Source organism: Pteronotus mesoamericanus, unplaced genomic scaffold (assembly GCF_021234165.1).
Source record: "Pteronotus mesoamericanus isolate MK-2021 breed Mesoamerican mustached bat unplaced genomic scaffold, CSHL_Meso_final contig_164, whole genome shotgun sequence".
Classification (NCBI taxonomy): domain Eukaryota; kingdom Metazoa; phylum Chordata; class Mammalia; order Chiroptera; family Mormoopidae; genus Pteronotus; species Pteronotus mesoamericanus.
This window is the reverse complement of record NW_026555065.1, coordinates 21,718,967-21,741,916: the sequence shown is the minus strand read 5'-3', so window position 1 is coordinate 21,741,916 and position 22,950 is coordinate 21,718,967. Positions and strand designations below refer to the sequence as shown.

Genomic DNA, 22,950 nt, shown 5'->3' with positions numbered 1-22,950 from the left:
GGAATAAATATACCTCGCAACAGAATATCAACCAGCTTGCAAGCTTGCAGAATTCCTGAAGATTTAACAATTGGCCATTGTGAGCCAGTCAAGCCAGCTCCAGCACACTGCTGGCTTATCCCTCCATTTGTTAGAAGCTCCCCACCAGCTTTTCATGAAGGATTTCTGGCAGCTATTGATGATCTTTGGCTAGATCCATTATTTCATTAAAAATGTAAAATGATACTCAAATTGCTACTCCTTATTATAGGACTATAGGACTATTAGAATGGTTTCAAATAAAGAAACCATTTGGCACCCAGATATAGAGTTCATATAGGAAAGGCAGGACAAATGCTTAATTCTTCCTCCACCCGCCGTTTTCTATACCAATTTTCAGAATAAAGAGTCACTTCTCTAGCACCTGCCAAAGGTAACCATTTAAATGAGTCTTCTAGTCTTAGTGTCATGAAGTCAATGTTTAAAAAAAATATGTGTTTCAATACATTGTATTTATTCTTTTTGATGCTTAAATTCCATCTTTGGCTAGTGGGAGCCTCTCCAATTTGGCCACTAAGTCCTCGGATACAATCCTAGTAATCTTTGTTAGTTTTCTTGCTTTGCAGTATGACAAGATATTCCAAGCTCTTCTTTTGCATTTCTTACTCAAGAACTGTAATCAGCCATTTTTCTAAAGAGCACTGGCTCCTTGTAGTGAAAAACAGTATTTTGAGATCACAATTGACACTGGTCCAGCTAGCTCACTGCTATTGGGTGTGTTATTTCTAGGCCTTTTCAGTGAACATAGGGAAATGTAGATTTTTTTTTTTTTACATAGAAAATACACTGTGAGTACTTGGTGATATTTCCAATTTAAAGCTAGAATTACAAGGTTTTAAAGAAGTTTTATGTAAAGTGCTTATAAAGAATCAAAAGTAAATGAAAAAAAGTAGCATGGGAGTTACTTCTCTGGTCTGCTTCTAACTAGGATTCTGCTGGAAGAACTAAGAGTGTTCACCACATATTTTCTCTTCAAGAAGACAATCAGCTCAGATTCAACCCTCTGGCATCATTTGTTCTTCTTACTGACCACTGCATGGTGGTGAGTAAATTCAACCTAATGTTATGTGTGTTTTCACTGGATTTGGTAGGTCCAAAGTCATAAACAGTCATGTGATGAGCAAGCTGAACCTTATAAAATGAAAAGTTTGGTTATTCATCTAGAAGAATAAAATGCTTTTAAAAGCATTAAAAGCAATTAAAAGAAACAACAGCATGGGCAAATAATACCTCGTTTGGGTTCTGGCTCTAACCAATGCCATAAAACCAGAATAACTTAGGGAATTATAGGGACTGTGCTAAGTTGGATTATGGATCTTTTAAAAATAATATTTCTTCTTGCTAAAATAATACATCCTAAATGTAGAAAACCTGGAAATTTTAGGAATAAAGCGAAACCATTCCCATGTTATTCTTTTATCATACCACCCATTATAACCATTGCATTTGTCATTATGATAGTCTATTTTTCTCTCATATAAATTTGTATATTAGATTTTAATATAAAATGGTAAATATACATTTAATTCTCTTTTGCTCTCTGACTTTTTTTTGCATGGAGGAATTTGTTTTGACTATTGTCTTACATCAATTTATATTATTTAATAACATGTTTATGGACTGCATTATATTGTCATAGATACACCTTAAATACTTCCCTATTGTTGAGTGGTTGTTTCCAGTTTTTCCCTCTATTATATAAATACTGCTTGTAACTAAGTTTTTGCATATAGTAGTTTTGGGGAGGAGCAGACACATTATTCTATACATAAACCATACAAAAGATATACACTACAATGTTAAGAAAATTTAAACCTCATTTAATTTCACCTGAGATTACTTCAGTGTGTATGCTCACAGACTTAAAATGTTAATTGGCTACTGTTAATTAATAATTTAATAATAATAATAATTCATAATTGTGACATGCCCACTGGCTTTCAGAGAGAGGGGAGGGGAGGGAGATGTGAGAGAAAAACATCTATAGGTGCCTCTTGTATGTACCTGACCAGGGACCGAACCTGCAACATAGGCATGTGCCCTGACCAGGAGTCAAACCCGCGACCTTTCAGTTTATGGGAAAATGCTCCAACCAACTGAGCCACACCGGCCAGGGCAAATTGATTATTATTTTAATTTGCCTTTTATTACTTGTGTGATTGAGTTTTTAAAAATATGACTAATAGGTATCTGTATCTCATTTTTACAAATCTTTTGTCTCATTTATTTTTCTTTTGGGGATTTTTAATAACCACTTAGATCAGGCTTTGGAAACTTTCATGTTCTTATAGATTACCTGGGAATATTAGTAAAGGCATATTCTAATTCAGGAGGGCTGAGATAGGGCCTGAGAGTCTGCATTCACAACAAGCTCAAGGTGATTCCAATGATAATTTGGGGACCATACTTTGAGAAACAAGGACCTAGAGTCCATGTCTCTTTATTGTGAGTTAATCTCTAAGTGAATGATTTCTTGATGGAGAAAGCAAAAAGAAAATGCAGTCTCTGTTCACTAAGCTGCAGGGTACTGTGTACTGTTTGTACTGTTTTTCTGTACTCTTTTGAAACTTTAAATTAAAGGCTAAACAAATTATGCTTCTCCTAAAACAATAAAAGTGGACTATTTTAATTTGATCATTTTTTATAGCTATATGAACTTACTTAGTTTCAACATTGGTCTAAGGATCAAAATTCTGAAAGAGTAATGCTGAAGCAACTTACAGTTTTCTTTTTTTGGTGGATCAGATGTTTGATTTTCTTTGACCATATATTTTTCTTATATAGTAATTTCTATAATGATGTCATTTCCATTTTTGTTAATGAGGCCATTTTAAAAACCTTAACCAAAGCTGTATCCATGTATCTAGTTCACATTAACATCTATTTCTCTGCAGGCCCGGATCCTTTTTGTGATGATCGTGCTGATCCAGCTCTCCATTCTTATTATTTTTAGGCACCGAGGATATCTAGAGTTTAAAGGTTAGTCATAGTTCCTTTTATTCTTAGAAGACTTTATTTTAAAGTATCACGTAGTGCCTTCACTATTACCAAGTGGTAAATATGAATATGTTATATTTGCCTGAGCTCTCTGAGGTGTTCACTTCAAACTCATAAGTTTTCCACAGTACTCTATCTTAAAAACAAAACAGAACAAAACTCTCAGTCATTTGCTGCTTCATGAGAATCACCCAAAATGGAGGGAAAAAATCACAATATAGCTCAAAATGACCAAACATCTCGGACAGACATTAAAGATCTTCCATAATCTGGCCTTATCTAACGTGTCATATTTTCAGCCAGTTACCTGTATTTCAGCCTAGGCAGTTTTTCATTGTTCATACCATGCTCATTTCCACTTCTGTGTTTTTGCCCAGGCTACCATCTCTAATTTAAATTATTTTTCTAAACTTGTCTAAATCTTAGCCTCCTTTAGGGCCCACTTCAAACCCTCTTTTTCCATATCATTTTCTCTAACCATTCCAGGTCATAATTAACTCTTGTTTCTCTGAGTCCCTATAGTCCTTCCTTCCTGATGATTAATTGATACATAATTAGCCAATCACTTGGCTCTACATAACCACTTCAAATGTATATACATTTTCTCCTTGGCCAAACCATAAGTTCTTCAATATAGGAGCTTTTGTTTTCTACTTCCGGTTTGTTTGCCACAGCACTCAGCAGTGAGTTTGTGCGTAATAGACAGTAAATACTTGTTGAATTAAATTTTCCTTATCCCTTCTTGGTACATATCTTACTGCATGTACACACACACACACACACACACACACACACATTCATTCATATATATTTATATATATGTATTTACTTTAAAAACTTTTATGAAAAAGTTCAAGAAACATTACTGCACACATAATTTTCCTGCATATAATGTAAATAAATAAATGTTTGAGGGAGGGCCACAGCCTCATTATGTGGGGATACCAATATCTTTGTGTAGTTACGAGCTTATTTAAAATTTACAGCGTATTTTTACCTGCATTATCTACTCAATCCTTATAACAACTCTGTGAAGTAGGCATTACTGTCCCCATTTTAAACATTAGAGAACTAGGGGGAGGTTATACAGGTTGTTCAAAGTCTCCTAGCTAGGAAGAGACAGAGGAGAGACTCAAAACCCAAGTCTTCCAACTCTAGGTCAATTCTTTTCTTTATACAACACTTCTGAACTTTAACTACAACTTGGAATCCCATGGGGAACTTAAAATGTCAGTGTCTACACAGTACCACTTATATCAGAATCTCTACAGGGATAGGACCTAAGCATCAGTAGGTTCCAACATGCAGTTAAGGCCGAGATGGTTCCAATGTGCAGTTAAGGCTGGGAAGCATGGCTCTGAAGCAGTATTTCTCAATCAGCCTGCTTAGAATTACCTGGGTTGCTGTCTAAACTCTCCCTCTCCCCAGGCCAAATAAATCAGAATCTCTGGAGGGTGAGACCTGGGTCTGAGTATTTTTTCTAAAAGTTCTGCCAAGTTATTCTAATGTACAGCCAAATGAGTGATTCGGTGCTTAAAGTTTAAAGCATAGCTGCCTTTAAGGTTAAAGGATTATTTATAGTAAATAATAATTGTTATAGGCAGATATATAGATTAATATTTTGACAAGTACCAAACAAGAACAAGAAAGAAGCTGAAAGAGGAATGAGTAGCAAGTACGAAATACACAAAGTGGGAAAAGTCATGCATTATCAGGCTTCGTATGAAAAATAACTGTCAGCACATTGAGCAATGTTATATTCTGGCCCATGAAGAAAGACATACTAATTACCTTACATGAGGCTATCTTATCATTGGGACCAGTTCTTTAAATAGTTTTCACCTCTAGTATTGCTCAGTGTGCACTATGCTTCCTGTCATAGTCTTCTGCTGACTGATTTATGGTCAGCCACATACATGAGTGAAATGGCTGGCTGGGGTTGAGGATCTATAGTACTTGGTCTTTGGCCACAGAATGGAGCTTCTCTGTGCAAAAACCTTGTACTTGGGATTTCTGGCACTAAATTTTAGGCTATGCTCATTTGGAGAGTTTTTTGGATCCCTTTCAATGGTAGTAAGTTAAGTAAGAGTTGAATAAATAAGCTGTGAGTTAAGAATTGTACCACATATGGGAAAGGAATATTTGAACAGATACTCATATTTAAGACTAGAATGGAGAAATTTTGATAGGCCTTTGATATATTTTGATATATCTTTGGGAAGTTTGTACATTTTTATACTAAATCCCTAGAAAACAAAGACTTGATCATCCTTTGAGTAGAGCATTATATTTCAAACATACATAAAGATAAATAGTACGGTCCATCTGGCAGGTATTTTTCTATCGTTTTCAGTCATTTAAAAAAGTATTTGTGTGCAAGTGCACACATGTGTGCATGTATGTGAGTGCATGTATTCCTCTCGACTACACCATTGCTTTGAATTTCCTACCCTTTGCAGTTCTAATTGGCTTATCAGGATTCCTGCCAATTTATGAATTTAAAGTGGTGTTATCTGAATAGTTACTATATAACAACAGATTTGCTGGGTGTGTAGGATAGCCCATGGAAATCTTCTAAAAATGTTATAAAGAAATTGAATTTTGCATGTGTTCATTGGATTTTTCAAATTTATTCTCTTTAGGACCTCCAGGATTTATAAATTTGACCTCATTTTCCCTTCATGTCTTGAGCAAAATAAACATCTTCTACTATTCTGTGTTGTTGCTGACTCTGTATACAGTGCTGGGTGAGTCAATTAAGAAACCTGCCAAGATATATATTGAGAATTTTGACAATAGAGTCATTTAGGCTTTTGAGAACCTAATGAATGTGGTACATGATTCCTTCATAAGTCATTTCCTTGGATATGGTCTTGGGAAATAAAGTTGTTTCTTATCATGTTTAAAGGACAGTTAGGCCCTGGTTGCGTGGCTCAGTTGGTTAGAGTGGCTCAGTTGGTTAGAGTGTCATCTCATACATCAAAAGGTTACAGGTTCGATTCCTGGTCAGGGCACATCCTAGGTTATAGGTTTGATCCCCAGTAAGGGTGTGTACGGGAGTAGCCAAGCAGAAGATAGTTAAGTTTAATTGCTATCTCCTCAGAGAAGCTTTCTTTGATTACCTTAAAGTTTTATCCTCTATTTCATCATGCCTTTCATTTCCTTCATTATTTTATCAGAATTTACGGTTATCTTCTGTGTTCATCATCTCTCCCCTCATTAGAATATCCACTGATGTCTTGTCACTCTTGTTCACCTCTATGCCCAGCACTAAGCATGATGCCTACTATGTAGTTCAGTAAATAATTTATTAATGCGTGGCTTCTAAAAACTCAACTCAAAAAAGAGAGAAACTGGTATGAGCTGTGAGTTCAGGCATATCTGAATTCTTCTGTTATATTAACTATTATACCCAATACTTAAAAAGTCACTTAGCCACTTACAGAAGCAGAAAGCACTGTGGGTCTCTTTTTAAAGCTTTTTACTAATGTATCTTAGTGATTAAAAGTTACTTAGGCTAATTGTTGCTTGATTTTTTACACTTTTTCCCCACCTTTGGACTTTTCTTTGCTCATTACTAACTCCCACCAGAGAACACAAAATATCAAAATAAAAAAAATGACACTTTACCATACTATATAAAAAGCTCCCCTTTGGAAGTCAGTTTTCTTGTCAGCAGATAGGTTGAAGCTGTTTAGGACACTAGGAGGAAAAGCAAGTGATTTGGTTCCTGATATATGTAATTAGAGTCATAGTTACTTAATCATCCCCTTTCCTCTCCACTGCCTCTTCAGGACCATGGTTCTTTGGTGAAATTACTAAAGGCAAAATGGGTTGCTGCTTCTCCTTTGGGATCTTTGTTGATGGACATTTCCTACAAGGCAGTGTAACCTTTATGGTTGGACTTCTCCAGGTAAGAAATCAGAAATGTAATTTAAGAACATCTTGGTTTTGTTGGATTAATTGTGTAACACTTAAGAATTAAATCCAAAATCTCAAGTTAAACAACATAGATCATGCTTCCTAATTTGCTGGCGGGCAGTCTAATAACTGGTCTTTTGCTTGCCTTTTAAGCACTTCCTAAGCTCTTTATTCCCCCATTCTCTTATAAACATCTAAAATACCTTTTTTGGCAGGCAGGGCTTATAAGAGGCAAAAGAGGATTTGGTTTTTGTTGTTTGTTTCACTGTGCTTTTCATTGACAAAAAAATAAAATAAAATAAGGGATTTATGGTAGAATAAATGATAGACTTCTGACTATACCAAAATTGATTATGATAATGGAGCAGGAAAGTATTTCAGAAGAAGGGAAGGAAAAATAGACACAAGAAAAGTGGGTCATTTATCCAATGGAAGCTGCACTGGGCAAAACCAGACCTGGCCTTTCTATTAGTAGTATACTTGTTTGGGAAACTCTGATACATTTGGTTTACATTTTGACTGAGATAGCTTTAAAACAAACACACACAAAAAACTCTTACCCATAGCAAATCTCTATAAATAGGTTTGAAAAGTATTACCTAATAATTTATTTTTCTCACTTAATGGGACTAATGGACCAAAATCTGGAGGTGGTGGCCTGAGGTGTTAGAAGAGATCCAAAAACATTGTTCAAAATGAGTTCACAGACTCACAACAGGGTAAATAAAATGTGATAGCAGGGTTAGAGATAAACAAATAGGAAAGACCTCTGCAAATACTGACCATAGGCCAGAACATTCTCTGTAAAGCAGTATTTCATATGTGTGTAGGTCTGGGTCCAGTTAATTTTTTATCATGTGAATGGAGGTTTTCTCTCAGGAGAACTCTTATATTAAGTAAAACCTGAGCCTTAACAAAGGGTGGGTATATATTGATATTTGAATAAATGGTACACTAATAATGGATCTTACCTATCATCTAGTCTCATGACTGTCAAATCTATATCTCTGATCTCGACCTCTTCTCTGCACCTCAAGTGTCTATATAGCCAACTGCCATTTCATATCTTTCCTTAGATATCTACCAAGCATCTCAACAGTTTATAGGACCTTAAATTTCTAACCCCAAACTTGTTACTCTCTAGTTTTTTCAATTTTAATAAATGGTTCCACAATTCATCCAGTTTCTTTAGGATGTATCTTCAAGTCTTCCCCTTCCCTCATACTCTATCTAGTTCATCAGCAAGTAATACCTTGTTTGCTCTACCTCCAATACGTATCTTGAATCCACCACTTCTCTCCATCTCATTACCACCACCGTAGCCTAAGTCAGAATTATTTCTTGCCTGGGCTACTGCACACACCCTCTTACTGGTTTTCCCTCTGCTGCAGGTGCCTCTTTACTGTCAGTTTGCCCCAGAGTAGCCGCTGTAGTACTTTTAAAACCTTCATCAACCCACTCCTTCTCAGCTTAAAACCTTTTTAAGCAGAGCAGTGACATGATCTGGGTCCTGCTGACTGCCCCAATTTCCACCTGGCTCATCCTGTTCTAGGCCATTGGCCTTAATAGGCCAAGATCTCACCCACCTCTGGGCTTTTCATTTGATTCTTCTGCCTGGAATGTACTTCCTCCCTCTGACTCATTCCTGTGCTTCAGGCCTCAGAGAGTTCATCTGCCAGTTACCCTCATGACCCAGTTATTTCCTTTATTGAATGTTTCAAAATCTGTAATTTTATTTCTTTCTTTCTTTTTGATTTCTCCCTGTTAGAATACATGCTCTGTGATGCATCTTTTCTGACTTGTTCACCAGTGTGTCCCAAGCCTAGAGCATAGCAGTGTCTGACACATAATGGGTGATGAATGAATGAATGAATGAATAATATAGCAACTAAATTTGGATTATAACTTAAATCTTCTAATTTGTATTCCAGTAGTCACATGCTACTTCAAATAAAAATACAGAGATAAGAAAAATATTGATACCCAAGTCCCCCCCACCACAACTAATCCAAAAAAGTGTGTGCGTGTATAGATGCATACCTATTCAGTTCATTTCTACCTTAAACATTATTGAGGGCTTCAACATAAATGAAATGATACTTGCCTTTAAAATGAACAAAAGGATACAGGCCAAAATATACAACTAACTACAAGTCAACTGTTGTGTTATAAACAAGTGTGACTGAAACATAAAGAATCAGAGAGTTAACCTCCAAGAGAGAAAGCAACATATTCTTAGGAGCTACCTAATGTGTTAGTGAGACCTGGTCCTGACCCCTCTGAGGGCTTACTAGTAAGCTAATGGTTCTGTTCTGCTCCTCTTTCCAGCTGGCATTCTTTAACATCCCCTTGATGGCTTACCTGTGTTGGAGTTTGCTGCAGCGGTGCTTTGGTCACAACTTCAGGTCTCATCTCCATCAAGGAAAATACTTGAAAATCATACCTGTTCACGTTCTTATGTTACTACTGTACATCTGGCAAATTTGTTCCTGCTACTTTCTTCATATGACATATGGCACTCTAGCTTTTTTTTTCTCCCCTTTGCGGACCTGGTTGACACTGCTGACACCTATTCTCATTTATCGTGTGTGGACACTGAACTCCAAGGAACTTGGAAGCTTTACAGCGCAGTTAAAAAGCCACCTGAGCTCCTGAAGGCCATGTCTCAACCATCCACCTCTGTAGCCCAGGCCTCTGTCCCAGCAGCAGGTAAAAGGCCAGTACTGGTGGGCAAGCTTCAAAAGCTGCTGCTTCTTGGCTGTCCAGGAGTTGGGGGGATTACGAACTACTGATTCCTGCAGAATGGACAGCAGAAAAGTCTCTCAATAATGCCATGATTCCTTCCTTCCTCAAGAAGGCAAAGGATTGATTTACTTTTGTGAAGAGAAAGCCCTATATCTAGATCCACAGGACAGGGGCTGGGTGTGTATGGGCGTATCTGATGCCCAGTGTGTTTTTAGGACTACCTCATGTAAAGTACCTAGCACAGTGTCTGGAACTCAGCAGAAAAGGGTGCCACTTTAGAGGCAGGGAACCTATGCGCACTTGGGCCCGACCCTGGCTACCCTTGCGCTCTTACCTCTCAGTCCCCTTTTCTTGCAGCGTTAGGGGCTCTACTTCCTCTGTCGTGTTTTAAACCAATCAAATAAATGAATGATGAATAAGAAATAACTCCGACTGGGCCTCACGTTTGCAGCTGTGCCTCAAGTTTGGGAAAAGGGGTTGCGGGAAGAGCGGCTTGGCCGGGTGTCTGGGAGTAGGGGAGGCGTGGCCGGACGAGAGGAGGCGTGGCCGGGCCTGTGGGGCGGGGCGGGGCGGGGCGGGGCGGGGCGGGCTGGCGGTTGCCGGAAACGAACCCGGGCCTGTGAGACCCGGAAGTAGAGTGGCTACTGCAGTGCGGCACGGGCAGCCGCTGTGGCGGCTGTTGTCTGCAGGCCCCAGACCCTCGACTGAGAGATGGCGAGTGCAGCAGCACCCGCACGCCCCACGCTGGCTCCGCCTTTGGAGCAGCTGCGGCACCTAGCAGGGGAGCTGAGGTTGCTCCTGCCCGGAGTGCGGGGTGAGCTGACGCTGTTGGGATGGGCAACCGCGGGGATGGACTTCGGGTCAGGAGGAGGCCAAGCTCTGGCGGGGGCTGGGACGGGGGGGCTGGGACGGGGACCGGGCAGGGGAGATGAGGGCTGGAGGTGGCCGCGCTTACCTCTGCTTTTCCTTCTGCCACCGCCCGGCGCACACGCCACACGCACCCAGTCGGTGAAGCCCAGGAGACCACTAAGGAGTTCAATCCCGAGACGTTTTGGATAAGACTCAGTGAGTGCCTCTCCTGCTGGGTACTCCCGCCTCTGTTCTTCCAGCGACAGCGACCCGACCCCTTTCCCTCTCACCTTCTCCCTCCGCATCCTCTGTGGGGGTGCCTCACCACGCCCACCCTTGGCCCCTGAGAGGTTGAAATAAAAATACTGATTTTTGGAGGTGTTTTTGAGACATCTCAGTTGGTAAGAGAAGAGAGGGAACGCATTATCTTTCAAGTCTGTGCAGCAGCTGCAGCCTTATCCTTTTGGCACTAACAGTGGTTCCTGCCTCCTCCCCTCCTGTCACCCCTCCCAGATGAGGCAGCTGTGAAAGTGTCAAGGGAAGCCACGACTCTGACCGAAGTCTTCTCTCGACTTCCAATGCCACTGCCGTCCCCACAGGTGGGCTTTAATTTCCTGGAATCCTTTTGCTGTCTCTTTATTCCTTAGGGATCCTCTTATTTTCTTTCCACATTTTACACTCAAGCCAGGAGATGTATTCTTCTCATCTGTCAAATAAGACTGCCGTTCTCAGGTCACAGAATTATTGGAAAGACCGCATTGCCAAGTGCAGTACCTGGCATGGAATAGGCTGGTCTTCTAAATAGCATCGGTTCAATTTAAAGCTCATTGTGGTTATTTCCTTTCGGATACTTCTTTTAAAGCATGTGCTATTTGTTTTCGTATATACCACCCCATCTGACAGATGAGTAAGCAGGTTCAGAGGCTCAGGTTAAGGTAAATAAGCAGTGGAATTAGAATTTAAATTAATGTCAGCTACACCTTTTTTGTTATGCTACGTAATATCCTTTTTATATTGAATTATGTTTATATTTAATTGGTAATATAATGTATACAGTATAAAATTCAAAAGATATCAAAGTTAAGTGTACTACAAAGTTTACATCTCCCCTCCCCAGTTCCTTTGAATTATTCATACCTATTCTATGCATGTGCACATTTATATATATGAGGTCTGTCCAGAAGATATCCAGCCATGTAATATGAAAAATAGGGACACTGATTGAAGAAGATAGAAGAAATATTGTACATAGGACAATGATGACTCAGTCCCCTTCAAAGTAGGCACTTTGGGACCTCACACAGTTTTCCCAATTGCCATCAGCTGCCCCATCATATTTTCCTAAATCTTATTGAAGGTCTGAAATCTCTTCCCTTTCAAAGGTGATTTTAGTTTTGGGAAAAGCCAGAAGTTGCAGGGCACCAAATATGGGCTGAGTCACCTGGGTTATTTGATGTTTTGCCAGAAAAACCCACCACCAAACATGATGCAAGAGTGGGCATGTTGTCATGTTAAGCTGCCAATCACCAGTTGCCCATAGCTGCAGCCTTCTGAATATCTGAATAGTTTCCGCAGAAGAATGTTCAAGCTTAACTCAAAATTTGATGCAGATTTGTTGTTCTACTTGTTGTGTCATTTGGAATGTGATGCCCACAGTGTATACATGCTCCAATACAGTATTTGAGTATACTCCAATAGAGTATACAATACCTCTATTGACTAGTACAATGAAGTCATCATTGTTCACCCATGTGCACTCCAGTCCACTCTCCTTGGCTGGCAGGTTGTATCGATGTTGTGCAAACCATTCTCTAGATTAACAATGGCTGGACTTTTTCTGGACAGACCTTGTATGCCTGCTTTTTACACAGATGATAGGATGCCATAAAATCTTTTCTGGATCTCTCTTTTTTTTTTTTTTTTTAATTAACAATATAGTTTGCAAATTGATTCTCAGCAGCACATATAAAGTTGTGCACTTCTTTGTAATGGCTGCATGGTATTCAGTAGAGTGCTTATAACCATAATTTATTTAATCAATGCTCTGTGTGGACATTTAAGCTGTTTCCAACTCATAACTGTTATAAACAGTGCTGTAAATTGTCTAAATACATTCTTGGTGTATGTGTGTATACTGGTTAAAAAAAATTCCAGGAAGTGGAATTGCCAGAATTTATGCATCTTTAATAACGCTTTATTATAAAACTAATGAAAATAAACATGTCAACTGTGACCAGCTTTGCTCTGTGCTCAGTTTTTCTAGAGCTAGGTATACTTAATTTGGGTAAGGTTATTTTAAAATGGCATACTCGTTGCCTTATTTGAATTTCTTTGTCAATAGTTTCATTTTCTTTCTCAATTTTTGTATCCAGATGTTTTGAAATGGAAAAATATTCTTTTGCTGCACCTACAATGATAAGCTCTCCCTACATAACTCAGAGATCTGTAATAAGGAAACGAAATTAATTATATGCAAACACTTTAAAAGCTTTGGAAGAAAGTCAATTTTTATTTCAAAAGGAGTAGTAACATTATTTTTCTTATCTCCCAACTCCTTTTTTTCAAATATACTTGGGACTTGCTGCTAAAATTCACAACTAGTAAAATACCATGAGGAGGCAGCATAGAACTATTTTCTGTACATGTTCAGGTCGGTGGTTTCACTCCACTAGAAAATTAGAATTTGATTTTATTTGAATTATATTTACTTGAATCACAATTGATTTCTTAGTCTCTCAGCATGTTAGCCTGACTGAATAATGGTTTTGTTTATTTTTAATTCTAATTCCATATGCACTGGTATTATAAAATGTGTTTGGATATTGAAGCAATGTTGAATTGCCACAAAAGTTTCTGAACACTCTCAATCATTATACTAATCTGTCCCAGACTATAAACAGTTTATGGACTGGTGCCATTCTGTAGAGCACATTTTACATAGCACTGGCTTAGAGTTTAGCAGCAAAGGATAAGGAAAATAAGAGAAAGCCAATGACTGCTTAGAAGGGAAATAGTCAGCACTGAGCATTGTAGAGTCCACTATTACCTTTAGGTATATTGTGATCCTGCTAGAGAAACAGAGAGACTGACACCTGGTTAATGGTCTAAGAGGGATGGCAAACATTTTCTGTAAAGGACCAGATAGTAAATATTTAGGCTTTGCAGGCCAGCTACTCAGTCCTGCCCTCACCGTGTGAATACAACTATAGATGATATGTAAACAAAAGAGGGTGTCTGTGTGCCAGTAACACTATTTTAAAAAACTGGCAATGCACCTGATTTGGCCCACGGGCCATAGTTTGTCACCTCCTGGTCTAAGATAGGGTGACTGTTTCACAGCAGAAATCAAGAATAAGTTTTCCCAGCTGTTTCATAATGTTTTATTGAATTATCAGGTCAGTAACTGGTGTCCACCTAAATCCTCTCTGGTATGCAGTGAGACTAACACAAGGTCTAACTTGTAATAGGACCTCAGAAAGTGTTTGCTATACAGATATCTGCTCTTTTCCACAGTAGAAGGTTGTCTATGTTGATCTAATCCATTTCCTTTCATCATTCTGAAATTGGTCCCCCTCCTCATAGGAAACCCAGAGGATCTGTGAACAAGTTCATGCTGCCATCAAAGCTATTATTGCAGTATACTATTCGCTTCCCAAGGATCAGGGTAAGCTACTATGTACACAGGAGCATTCAAAATAGAGAACAGGTCTTTGCTAATATGACAGCTTATGTCCTGAGACTTTAACTTTTCCTTAATTTGAGTATTCTCTCATAAAATGCAAAGATAACTTTATAATGTAAGTAACCTCTAAATATAAGCCTTTAGATATAGATGCTGTGTCGCCATCTCCCCTGCCTTCCTGACTGTAAGGTGTTTAATTCTCACTGGCTCCTTTCTCTCTAATGCATTCTACCACCACAGAGGCTGACCAGGTCTCACCCCCATCCCCAGGCCCAGGCCATCCCCAGTCTCCACGCATATTCTATCACACCCTGTTTCTGAGTTCCCTTCTACATTAAGTGGCCTCTAGCCTTGCCTGTAGATCTGTGCCTTGATTATAATCATGCCAAAATTATAAATGAATACATGTCTCATAGATCTTCAGGGTTACTCAAAGATGGCTTAAATTCAAGTGTTTTATGCACAGGTATCAAAGGACCACTGTCCTTAATGAATGAATACTTACTGTCATGGAAAGATTTTGTTCTAGGTCTGTTTTGGAGAACAGCACTCAGGAGTGGTAGGAAGGGCAAGAAAACAACGTAGGGCTATAAGTCAAACCAAAGTTTTGCGTGGGCACTCCAGTTAAAGCATGTGGGTGCACATTACCTTAATTTCTGTAGTACTTCCTCTTGGGAAAGCAGATGGTGACTTCTGGAAAGAAGACCAGGCTGCTTATTCTTTGGGTTTGGCTACAGGAATCACCCTGAGAAAGCTGGTTCGGAGTGCCACTTTGGACATCGTGGATGGCATGGCTCAGCTTGCGGAAGTGCTTTCCATCACTCCGGCCCAGAGGTAGTGATGTCACAGTTGGGTTATCGGTTAATGGGGTTCCTTATTTCAGGGAGGGGAAAAACTCATTTCAACAGCAAAGTTACTGATAATGGAGAATAATGACCTGGAGGAAGGAGCTCTTTAGGAGACAGGAAACTAGCTTATTGATATATCCTTATTGATTCCTTTCCTCAGCCCTGAGAACAATGACCTTATTTCCTGCAACAATGTCTGGCTTGCGTGCCAGCAGGTGCCACAGATACCAAGAGGTGGGTAAGAGGGGAAGTGGGCCATTGACTCTGCTGGCCAAAGCATACAGACCTCTCATACCAGCTTCCAGTTTTTTACCATGTATGTATTTTATATAAAGATTTTAGTGGAATATATATAGTTCATCAAAAGATAGGTATTAATACTTTCTGTCAGTCTTTTTACTTCTCATACTTATAAATTCAAACTCCCCTCTTGTTGTGGCTCTGTCGTTCGTTCAACAAATGTGGTTTGTTCTCCTGGTCCAGGATCAGTATTATGGGACACACAGAAGCAGTTATAAGGTAGAGTCAGCTCAGCCAAAAACTGTGGTCTTTCAAGAGGATCACGAAGAAAAACACTTGTGACCATTTTACTTCTTATGAATGACGGAAAACTTTTTAGCCCCCTGTCTGGGTACCCATAGGACGTATGAGAATTTTACAGTAAACCACTGGTCTTGTTGACTGTCCTTGGCACTCCCTTCAAATGGGAACACTGTTGACTGCCCTTTGCAGACTTAAGAGGATTGTTGGGTTTCCCTAATTCTAGTGCTTCTGATATTTTACTTACAGACAACAAAGCTGCAGCCCTTTTAATGCTGACAAAGAGTGTGAATTTAGTGAAGGATGCGCATGAGGAAATGGAGCGGGTGAGAAGACTTCTGTCTTTGCTGGTCATTGGAAGGCAATTCTGACTAGTAAATGAGAAAAATTGTTATAAGGAGAGGAGATGGTCTGAGCATTGGCAAAATAAGCTGCACCCTCATTCCTGTCCTCCATCTCCCACCTCTACCCCCTGCTTGTGTGTGATTTAGTACCACTCCCCTCTGTTCCATTGCTGGAGTAGGAGAGTGAGAGGGTTCATGCAGTCAGTAATCCAACTTTGTCACCATTTGCAAAGTAGCTGGCAGAGGTTTGGGGACAACTCAGACATGATGCTGAAAGTACAATAAGCTTTTTTTTTTGTCATTCACATAAATCATGGTATGTCTTAGGCTGTGGAAGAATGTGACCCTTACTGTGGCCTCTCGAATGACATTGAGGACAACTCTGAACAGGATGATGTTTTGGGGTGTCCAAACAATCAAGACTCATATTGGTCAGAGGAAGATCAAGAGCTCATAATCCCATGCCTTGCACTGGTGAGAGCATCCAAAGCCTGCCTGAAGAAAATCCGGGTCGCAGTGGCAGAGAATGGAAAGAAGGACCAGGTGGCCCAACTGGATGACATTGTAGATATTTCTGATGAGATCAGCCCTAGGTAAGTGTGAATCCCAATTGAAAATATCTGAGCAGCAACATTCTGATTTCAGCTTGTGCTATCACCCCAAGGTTTTTTCCTCCAGTTTTTTTTATTTTGAAAATCTTCAAATCTACAGACATATAAAAATATTGCAGCAAGCACTCACACATCCTTCATCTAAATTCACTTATTGTTCATATTATTTTCTATACTGGTTTATTTCTCTGTAGATAAATGAACCGTTTTCTCCTTGAACCATTTGAGAGTAAGTTACAGACATCAATGACATTTCAGCCCTAAATACTTTTTAATCTTATTATATCCAAGAAATTTAACATTGAGCAAATTAATATTATCTAATATTCAAATTTCTCCAGTTATCTGGAGATATTTAACTGGTGGCTCCAGTTAAAATGTCTCATAGCTTTTTATTTGAAAACTTTATTTATTTTTAGAGAGAGGGGAAGGGAGGGAGAGAAACATTGATTGGTTTCTTCCTATATGTGCCCTGACAGGGGATCGAACCCACAACCTAGGTATGTGCCCTGACCAGGAATTGAACATGTGACCTTTTGATGTATGGGAAGATGCTCCAACCAACTGAGCCACCTGCTCAGGGCTAGATCTTCACATTTTTAATTGAATTAATCATGTCTTCTTTTAGTGGAACAGGGTGTATATGTATGTGTTTAGTAAATATCCATTGAGTTGATTCTGTATTAGTTACCCAATTTAAGGAACTGATAGGTATTTCTGTGACAGTCATTTTCTTAACAGTTGCATCCTTAGTTGTGTACTGGAAGCCACGTAACTGTGCTTTGTTTCTTTTTGTGTTAATGGTTATTTTTGCTTTCTGCCCTTAGTGTGGATGATTTGGCTCTGAGTATATATCCACCTATGTGCCACCTGACTGTGAGAATCAATGTAAGTGCCTATAGTGGTAGACCTAATTGATAGAATTTTACCAATCACTAGTATGTCCTTTAAGCAATAGGAAATATATGTTACACTTGTCTGTAGGTACAACAGTAATATCATAGTTCTTACATGTGTTTGTGCTTGATATTTGCTGAATTATAATAGCCATGAGCTCTGGTAGTACTTTCTTCCATAACCACTTGGGTAATCATCTAGACAAACCCAAAGACCTTAGAAAATGCTGCTTTGAAAAGAAAGTCTTAACTACTGTAGTGCTTTTGGATCTCAACCTGGAATCACATGTTTCTCATTTCTACTATAGGCAGAAGTAAGTATTGCAGAAAAAACTCTGTTCTAATATAAGCACATTATATGATTTAACCATGGATTCAAGTTCTTTGTAAAAATCTGATTTTATTGTATTCTTTCAAGTCCTGGCTTCTGTGCTAGAGAGAGTTCTGTTATCTTATTTTTATAAACTCAACTTCTAATCTCTAATGTTATTGGAAAGAAAAGTAAAATTGCCAAATGGCTTATATTCTACGATCAGATGTATCAATCCTAATAATATTTAATAAGTTAGATAGTGGAAATTAGATTCATCAAATGTATCTTCACAATGTACAAAGAACTTGAAGGAGAATAGTATCATTTTGGGCATTAACTTTTTAAATTTGTATTCACTTTTTAAAAATTGACTTCCTAAGAAGTAAACATCTTTAGCAATATGCCTTCTCAGTGACCCCAAATGAAATTTTAAAATATGTATTAAACATTGGTGGCATACATACATCCTCATATTTTCTTGTCATTCATGTTCTTAAAATTCTGTGTGTTTGTGTGTGTGTGTGTGTGTGTGTGTGTGTGTATTTTCATATTCTAGTGAGGGGGAAGAGAGAGAGAAAGAGGAAGAGAAACATCTATGTGAAAGAGAAGCATTGATCAGTTGCCTCTCTTATGTGCCCTGACCAGGGACCAAACCTGCAACACAGGCATGTGCTCTGACCAGGAATTGAACCAGCAACCTATTACTTTGTTGAATGATGCTCAGCCAACTGAGCCACACCAGTCAGGGCTACATAGATTTTTTAAAAAGATTTTCTTTATTCATCTTTAGAAAGAGGGGAAGAGATAGAGAAAGAGGGAGAGAAACATCAATGTGTGAGAGAGACATCTATCGCTTGCCTCTTGCATACCTCCAACCAGGGATGGGCTCATAACTGGGGACCTGGCCCGCAACCCAGGCATGCACCCTGACCAGGAACTGAACTGGTGACCCTTTGCTTCTCAAGATGGCATTCAATACACTGAGCCACACCAGCCAGGGCTACATAGATTTTTTTTTTTAAAAGGGAAGCATTAGCTGTTTCTACTGACACAGCTGAACTATCAGAGTTTGGACAAATTCAGGTTATATTCTTACTTTTGCTTCTTTTCAAAATTAAAAATATTTTTAATTTAAAAAGAACTTAGAAAAGTATTATAGCATCGATATTAATAAGATTTTGGTTGACTTCTGATCAAGAAGGAGACATAAGTAGGCATGCTTCGCCTTCTCACACAACCACAGAAAGAATTACAACTAAATGTTAAAACAACACCCAGAACTGTGAGAAAATTGAATTGTATGCAAGTCCAACAACCAAGGATTTAAAGAAGCCACATTCATCCAGATGGATAGGAGGGGCAGAGACATGGAGACAGGTGGAGAGGCGAGAAAATGTGGTGTGGTGTGGAGAGGTGGTGGTGGATGGGCCATCCCACATTCCCATGTGGTAGATAAAAATCGGGAGGGTTACCTTGGAAGTGAACAATCCCAGTCCCAGGAGAGACCACACAGCCCAGGGTTCCAGCACTGGAAAAATAAATCCCCATAACTGCTGAGTGTAAAAACCTGTCTGGGTTTGGGTGGCAGAATAAACTGCTGGATTTTCAGGAGACTCCAAGTAAAGGGCCTGCACGATCTTAGAACTTGTGCAAATATGCCCACTCTGGAATTCAGCACTAGGGCAACAGCTGGAAGGGTGCCAGAGTCACATACAGGGAGTGGATAAAGTGACTGGAAACAGGGCAAGTGCTGGGCATACCTCCACAAGGCAGTCAGTGGCACTGTCCCCTCTTCAAGCCCTCCCCCCACACAGAGCCACCAAGTGATAAAGTGGGTTGCCCTGCCCTGACAATTAACTAAGGCTCCACCCCACACATTTAAAGTTGCCTTTTCTACAACACACCATGCTACTAAGAGTCAAAGCAGCTCCACCTAATACACAGAAACAAACACAGGGAGGCTGCCAAACTGAGGAGACAAATATGGCCCAAAAGAAAACAGAACAAAACCCAGAAAAATACCTAAATAAAAGGGAGATAACTAACCTAGCAGATGCAGAGTTCAAAACACTGGTGATCGCAATGCTTAAAGAACTCACTGAATATGGCAACAACATAAGGAAAGAAATGAAGGTTACACTAAGTAAAACAAAGAGAAATCTACAGGGAACCAACAGTGACGGGGAGGGGGAGGAAGCTGGGATTCAAATCAATGATTTGGAACATAAGGAAGAAATAAGCGTTCAAGCAGAACAGCAAAAAGAAACAAGAATTAAAAAATAAAATGAGGATAATATAAGAAGCCTCTGGGACATCTCCAAATGTGCCAACATCCAAATCATAGGGATGCCAGAAGGTGAAGAGAAAGAACAAGAAATGAAAAACTTATTTGAAAAAATAATAAAAACAAACTTCCTTAATTTGGTGAAGGAGATAGATATACAAGTCCAGGAAGCACAGAGTCCCAAACAAGTTGGACCCAAAGAGGACCGCATCAAGACACATCATAATTAAAATGCCAAAATTTAAAGATAAAGAGAGAATCTTAAAAGCAGCAAGAGAAAATGAGACAGTTACCTACAAAGAGTTCCCATAAGACTATCAGCTGATTTCTCAAAAGAAACCTTGCAGGCAAGATGGGACTGGCAAGAAGTATTCAAAGTGATGAAAAGCAGGGACCTGCAGACTAGATTATTCCATCTAGCAAAGCTATCTTTTAGAATGGAAGGGCAGATAAAGTGCTTCCCAGACAAGGTAAAGCTAAAGGAGTTCATCATCACCAAGCCATTAGTACATGAAATGTTAGAGACTTATTTTTAAAAAAAGGAAGATGAAAACTATGAACATTAAAATGGCAACAAATTCACAAGCATCCACAACTGACTAAAAACACTAAGCAAACAACTAGAATAGGAGCAGAATCATAGATATGGAAATCATTTGGGAGTTACCGGCTGGGACGGAGAAGGGGAGAATGAGGAAAAAGGTGCAGGGATTAAGAAGCATAACTGGTAGGTACAAAGGAGACAGGAGGGTGTTAAGAATAGTAGAGGAAATGGAGAAGCCAAAGAACTTACATGCACAATCCATGGACATGAACTAAGGAGCGGGGGACTGCTGGGGGAAAGGGGATACTGGGCGGAGGGAGGCAAAGGGAGAAGAATGGGGACAACTGTAATAGCAAAATCAATAAGATGTACTGAAAAAAATTTTTGCTAAATAGAAAAGAATCCAAAATCAGGTGAGCCCTTCCCATAAAAATAAATAAAACTTTTCTGTTCCTTTTTAGTCTGCAAAACTTGTTTCCGTCGTAAAGAAGGCACTTGAAATTACAAAGTGAGTATAAGAACTTCTCCTCAAATACTTTATGAGAATAAACCCGCCCAGCCATTCTCAGCTCTCAAACCCCCGTTTCAAGGAACGGGTGTGAAGTTTTCTTTCAACTTCAGTTGTGGAGCAGATGGGTTTCTGCAAAGAAACTTGCTTTTCTCAATAGAGTTTCCTCTGTGATTCCTGTTGAGGATAGGTTTTCCCTTGACAGTGTAATCAGTCTCACTTCTCTGTTTCCATTCCATTTACAGATCAAGTCATGTGACCCCACAGCCAGAAGATAGTTGGATCCCTTTACTCATTAATGCTGTTGATCATTGCATGAATAGAATCAAGGAGCTGACTCAGAATGAACTGGAATTATGAGTTTTCAGTCTCATTTGTCCCCTCCTCTCTCTGTTTCTTACTGTCACAGTCAGGCTTTGATGTCTGCTTTTAAAATGGAGCTATAATGCTTTCTGGTTTGAAAGAGAGTTTCTGTCTATACTTATCAAGAGACACTATTACCAAAGATTGTTGATTAAGCCAGAATGACAATTATTTATAAAACATATGAGTATGATATATTTTTCTGTGCTAGATACAAATATAATGGCATGAGTTTGTGTTCCTGAATCGCCCCCCAGAGATTCCTGGGGAAGCTGCCTTAATCCCTATCTGCAATAAAGTGTGTTTCATTGTAAAAGATGTTGGCAGTCTTAATAAAATGCTAACCTGCCAGTGGTTAAATGAGTACCCTTCCAGTTTCTTTGTACCAGAAATACAGGTTGAGACTAGAACCTTGCTTTCATTTGGATTTATAGGCCTGAAGATCTGATTCTGATCAGAGGTATGCTTAGGACAGAACACTTGACTTTAATATAAAGAAGATGACTCCAAGGCCCCTCTTAGTACTTGAGCAAATTATATAATATCATTATTCTTATTAAATCCTTCCAAATATTATTTCAAGTCACTCCATGACTCTAAAATTATTTTCTGTAATTGAGTTCATTTGTCAGGTTTGTTTACTGAACCAGATTTGTTTTTTTTATACATACCTGTATTGTTTCTGTTATATATTACATGTATCCCCAGATAGAAATACAAAATTTTTATCAATCAAAAAATTTCTAATGTACACAAGTTTATATAACTTTTAGGGTCTCTTCACTTAATCATTTCATGAAACCATCACCACTTAACTATATTTTTGCATCAGTCTGGAAGATTATATACTGGAAACAAGGCAAATTTATAGTCATGTAGATTCTGGTGACTTGACTTATGCCAGTCCTTTTCCTTGAATAGTTATGTGTAATTCTTCACGTCTGCCCTTCCAGTGTCTCCATGGTCTCTTTAGGTATAAATAGCAACAGCAGCCATTCTTCTGAGCAACTGGTGTGTACTTGGGGTTGAAATTTTTAAGAGTTTTAATTTACCTTTATAAAGTGCCATTCTGTATTTTTAACAAATATCATAAAGAAAAAGAACGAAAACTAAGAAAGTGCCAAAGCAACAAAATAATATGAACCCCAAAAAATCATAACTTTGTACAAAAGGAGTCCAGTTCTTTTATTCTTTCTTTCAGGACCTATTTTCTATATACTTAATAATTTTCATATTTCTCTACTAACCAAATTCATGTTATTAACATCAGACTTTAATTGTAGGATACTTAATGCATACGAAACTCCCATAAAAACTTGTCTATAGCAGAACTTAGAAGACCATTCTACTCTCAGGTCCTATGTTTTGTATTTTATAACTTTGTTCAGTTATCTTTGAAACTTGAAGGGTAATGGTCAGGGATAGCATTGATCAATGTAATCTTAGAATTATCTAAAAATTCAATT

General features: G+C 38.8%; 2 protein-coding genes across 3 annotated transcripts in view; both read left to right on the top strand.

Annotated features, from left to right (window-relative positions):
* TMEM62 (transmembrane protein 62) overlaps positions 1-10,128 on the top strand; it is a 28,756-nt gene extending 18,628 nt beyond the window's left edge. For both annotated transcript variants that reach the window (XM_054565520.1, XM_054565521.1), the window contains 5 exons: positions 968-1,081; positions 2,934-3,018; positions 5,679-5,783; positions 6,831-6,949; positions 9,286-10,128. In XM_054565520.1, coding sequence (XP_054421495.1) covers positions 968-1,081; positions 2,934-3,018; positions 5,679-5,783; positions 6,831-6,949; positions 9,286-9,612 — 750 coding nt within the window. In that variant the 3' untranslated portion in view covers positions 9,613-10,128. The remainder of the gene's footprint in view (positions 1-967; positions 1,082-2,933; positions 3,019-5,678; positions 5,784-6,830; positions 6,950-9,285) is intronic.
* A 201-nt stretch (positions 10,129-10,329) lies between these two features.
* CCNDBP1 (cyclin D1 binding protein 1) lies at positions 10,330-21,978 on the top strand. Its single transcript, XM_054565519.1, has 11 exons — positions 10,330-10,516; positions 10,708-10,767; positions 11,065-11,150; positions 14,134-14,215; positions 14,971-15,067; positions 15,242-15,315; positions 15,871-15,947; positions 16,293-16,558; positions 17,404-17,464; positions 21,075-21,121; positions 21,367-21,978. Exons 1-11 carry the CDS (start codon positions 10,414-10,416, stop codon positions 21,479-21,481), a joined length of 1,068 nt encoding a protein of 355 aa, XP_054421494.1. The 5' UTR covers positions 10,330-10,413; the 3' UTR covers positions 21,482-21,978.
* Positions 21,979-22,950: the final 972 nt, after the last annotated feature.

Bases quoted from the DNA above. Each gene is read 5' to 3' on its own strand.
- CCNDBP1 (XM_054565519.1), top strand. From the start codon at position 10,414: ATGGCGAGTGCAGCAGCACCCGCACGCCCCACGCTGGCTCCGCCTTTG. The intron at 10,517-10,707 runs GTGAGCTGACGC...ACACGCACCCAG, and splicing joins GCTCCTGCCCGGAGTGCGGG to TCGGTGAAGCCCAGGAGACC. The intron at 15,948-16,292 runs GTGAGAAGACTT...GGTATGTCTTAG, and splicing joins CGCATGAGGAAATGGAGCGG to GCTGTGGAAGAATGTGACCC.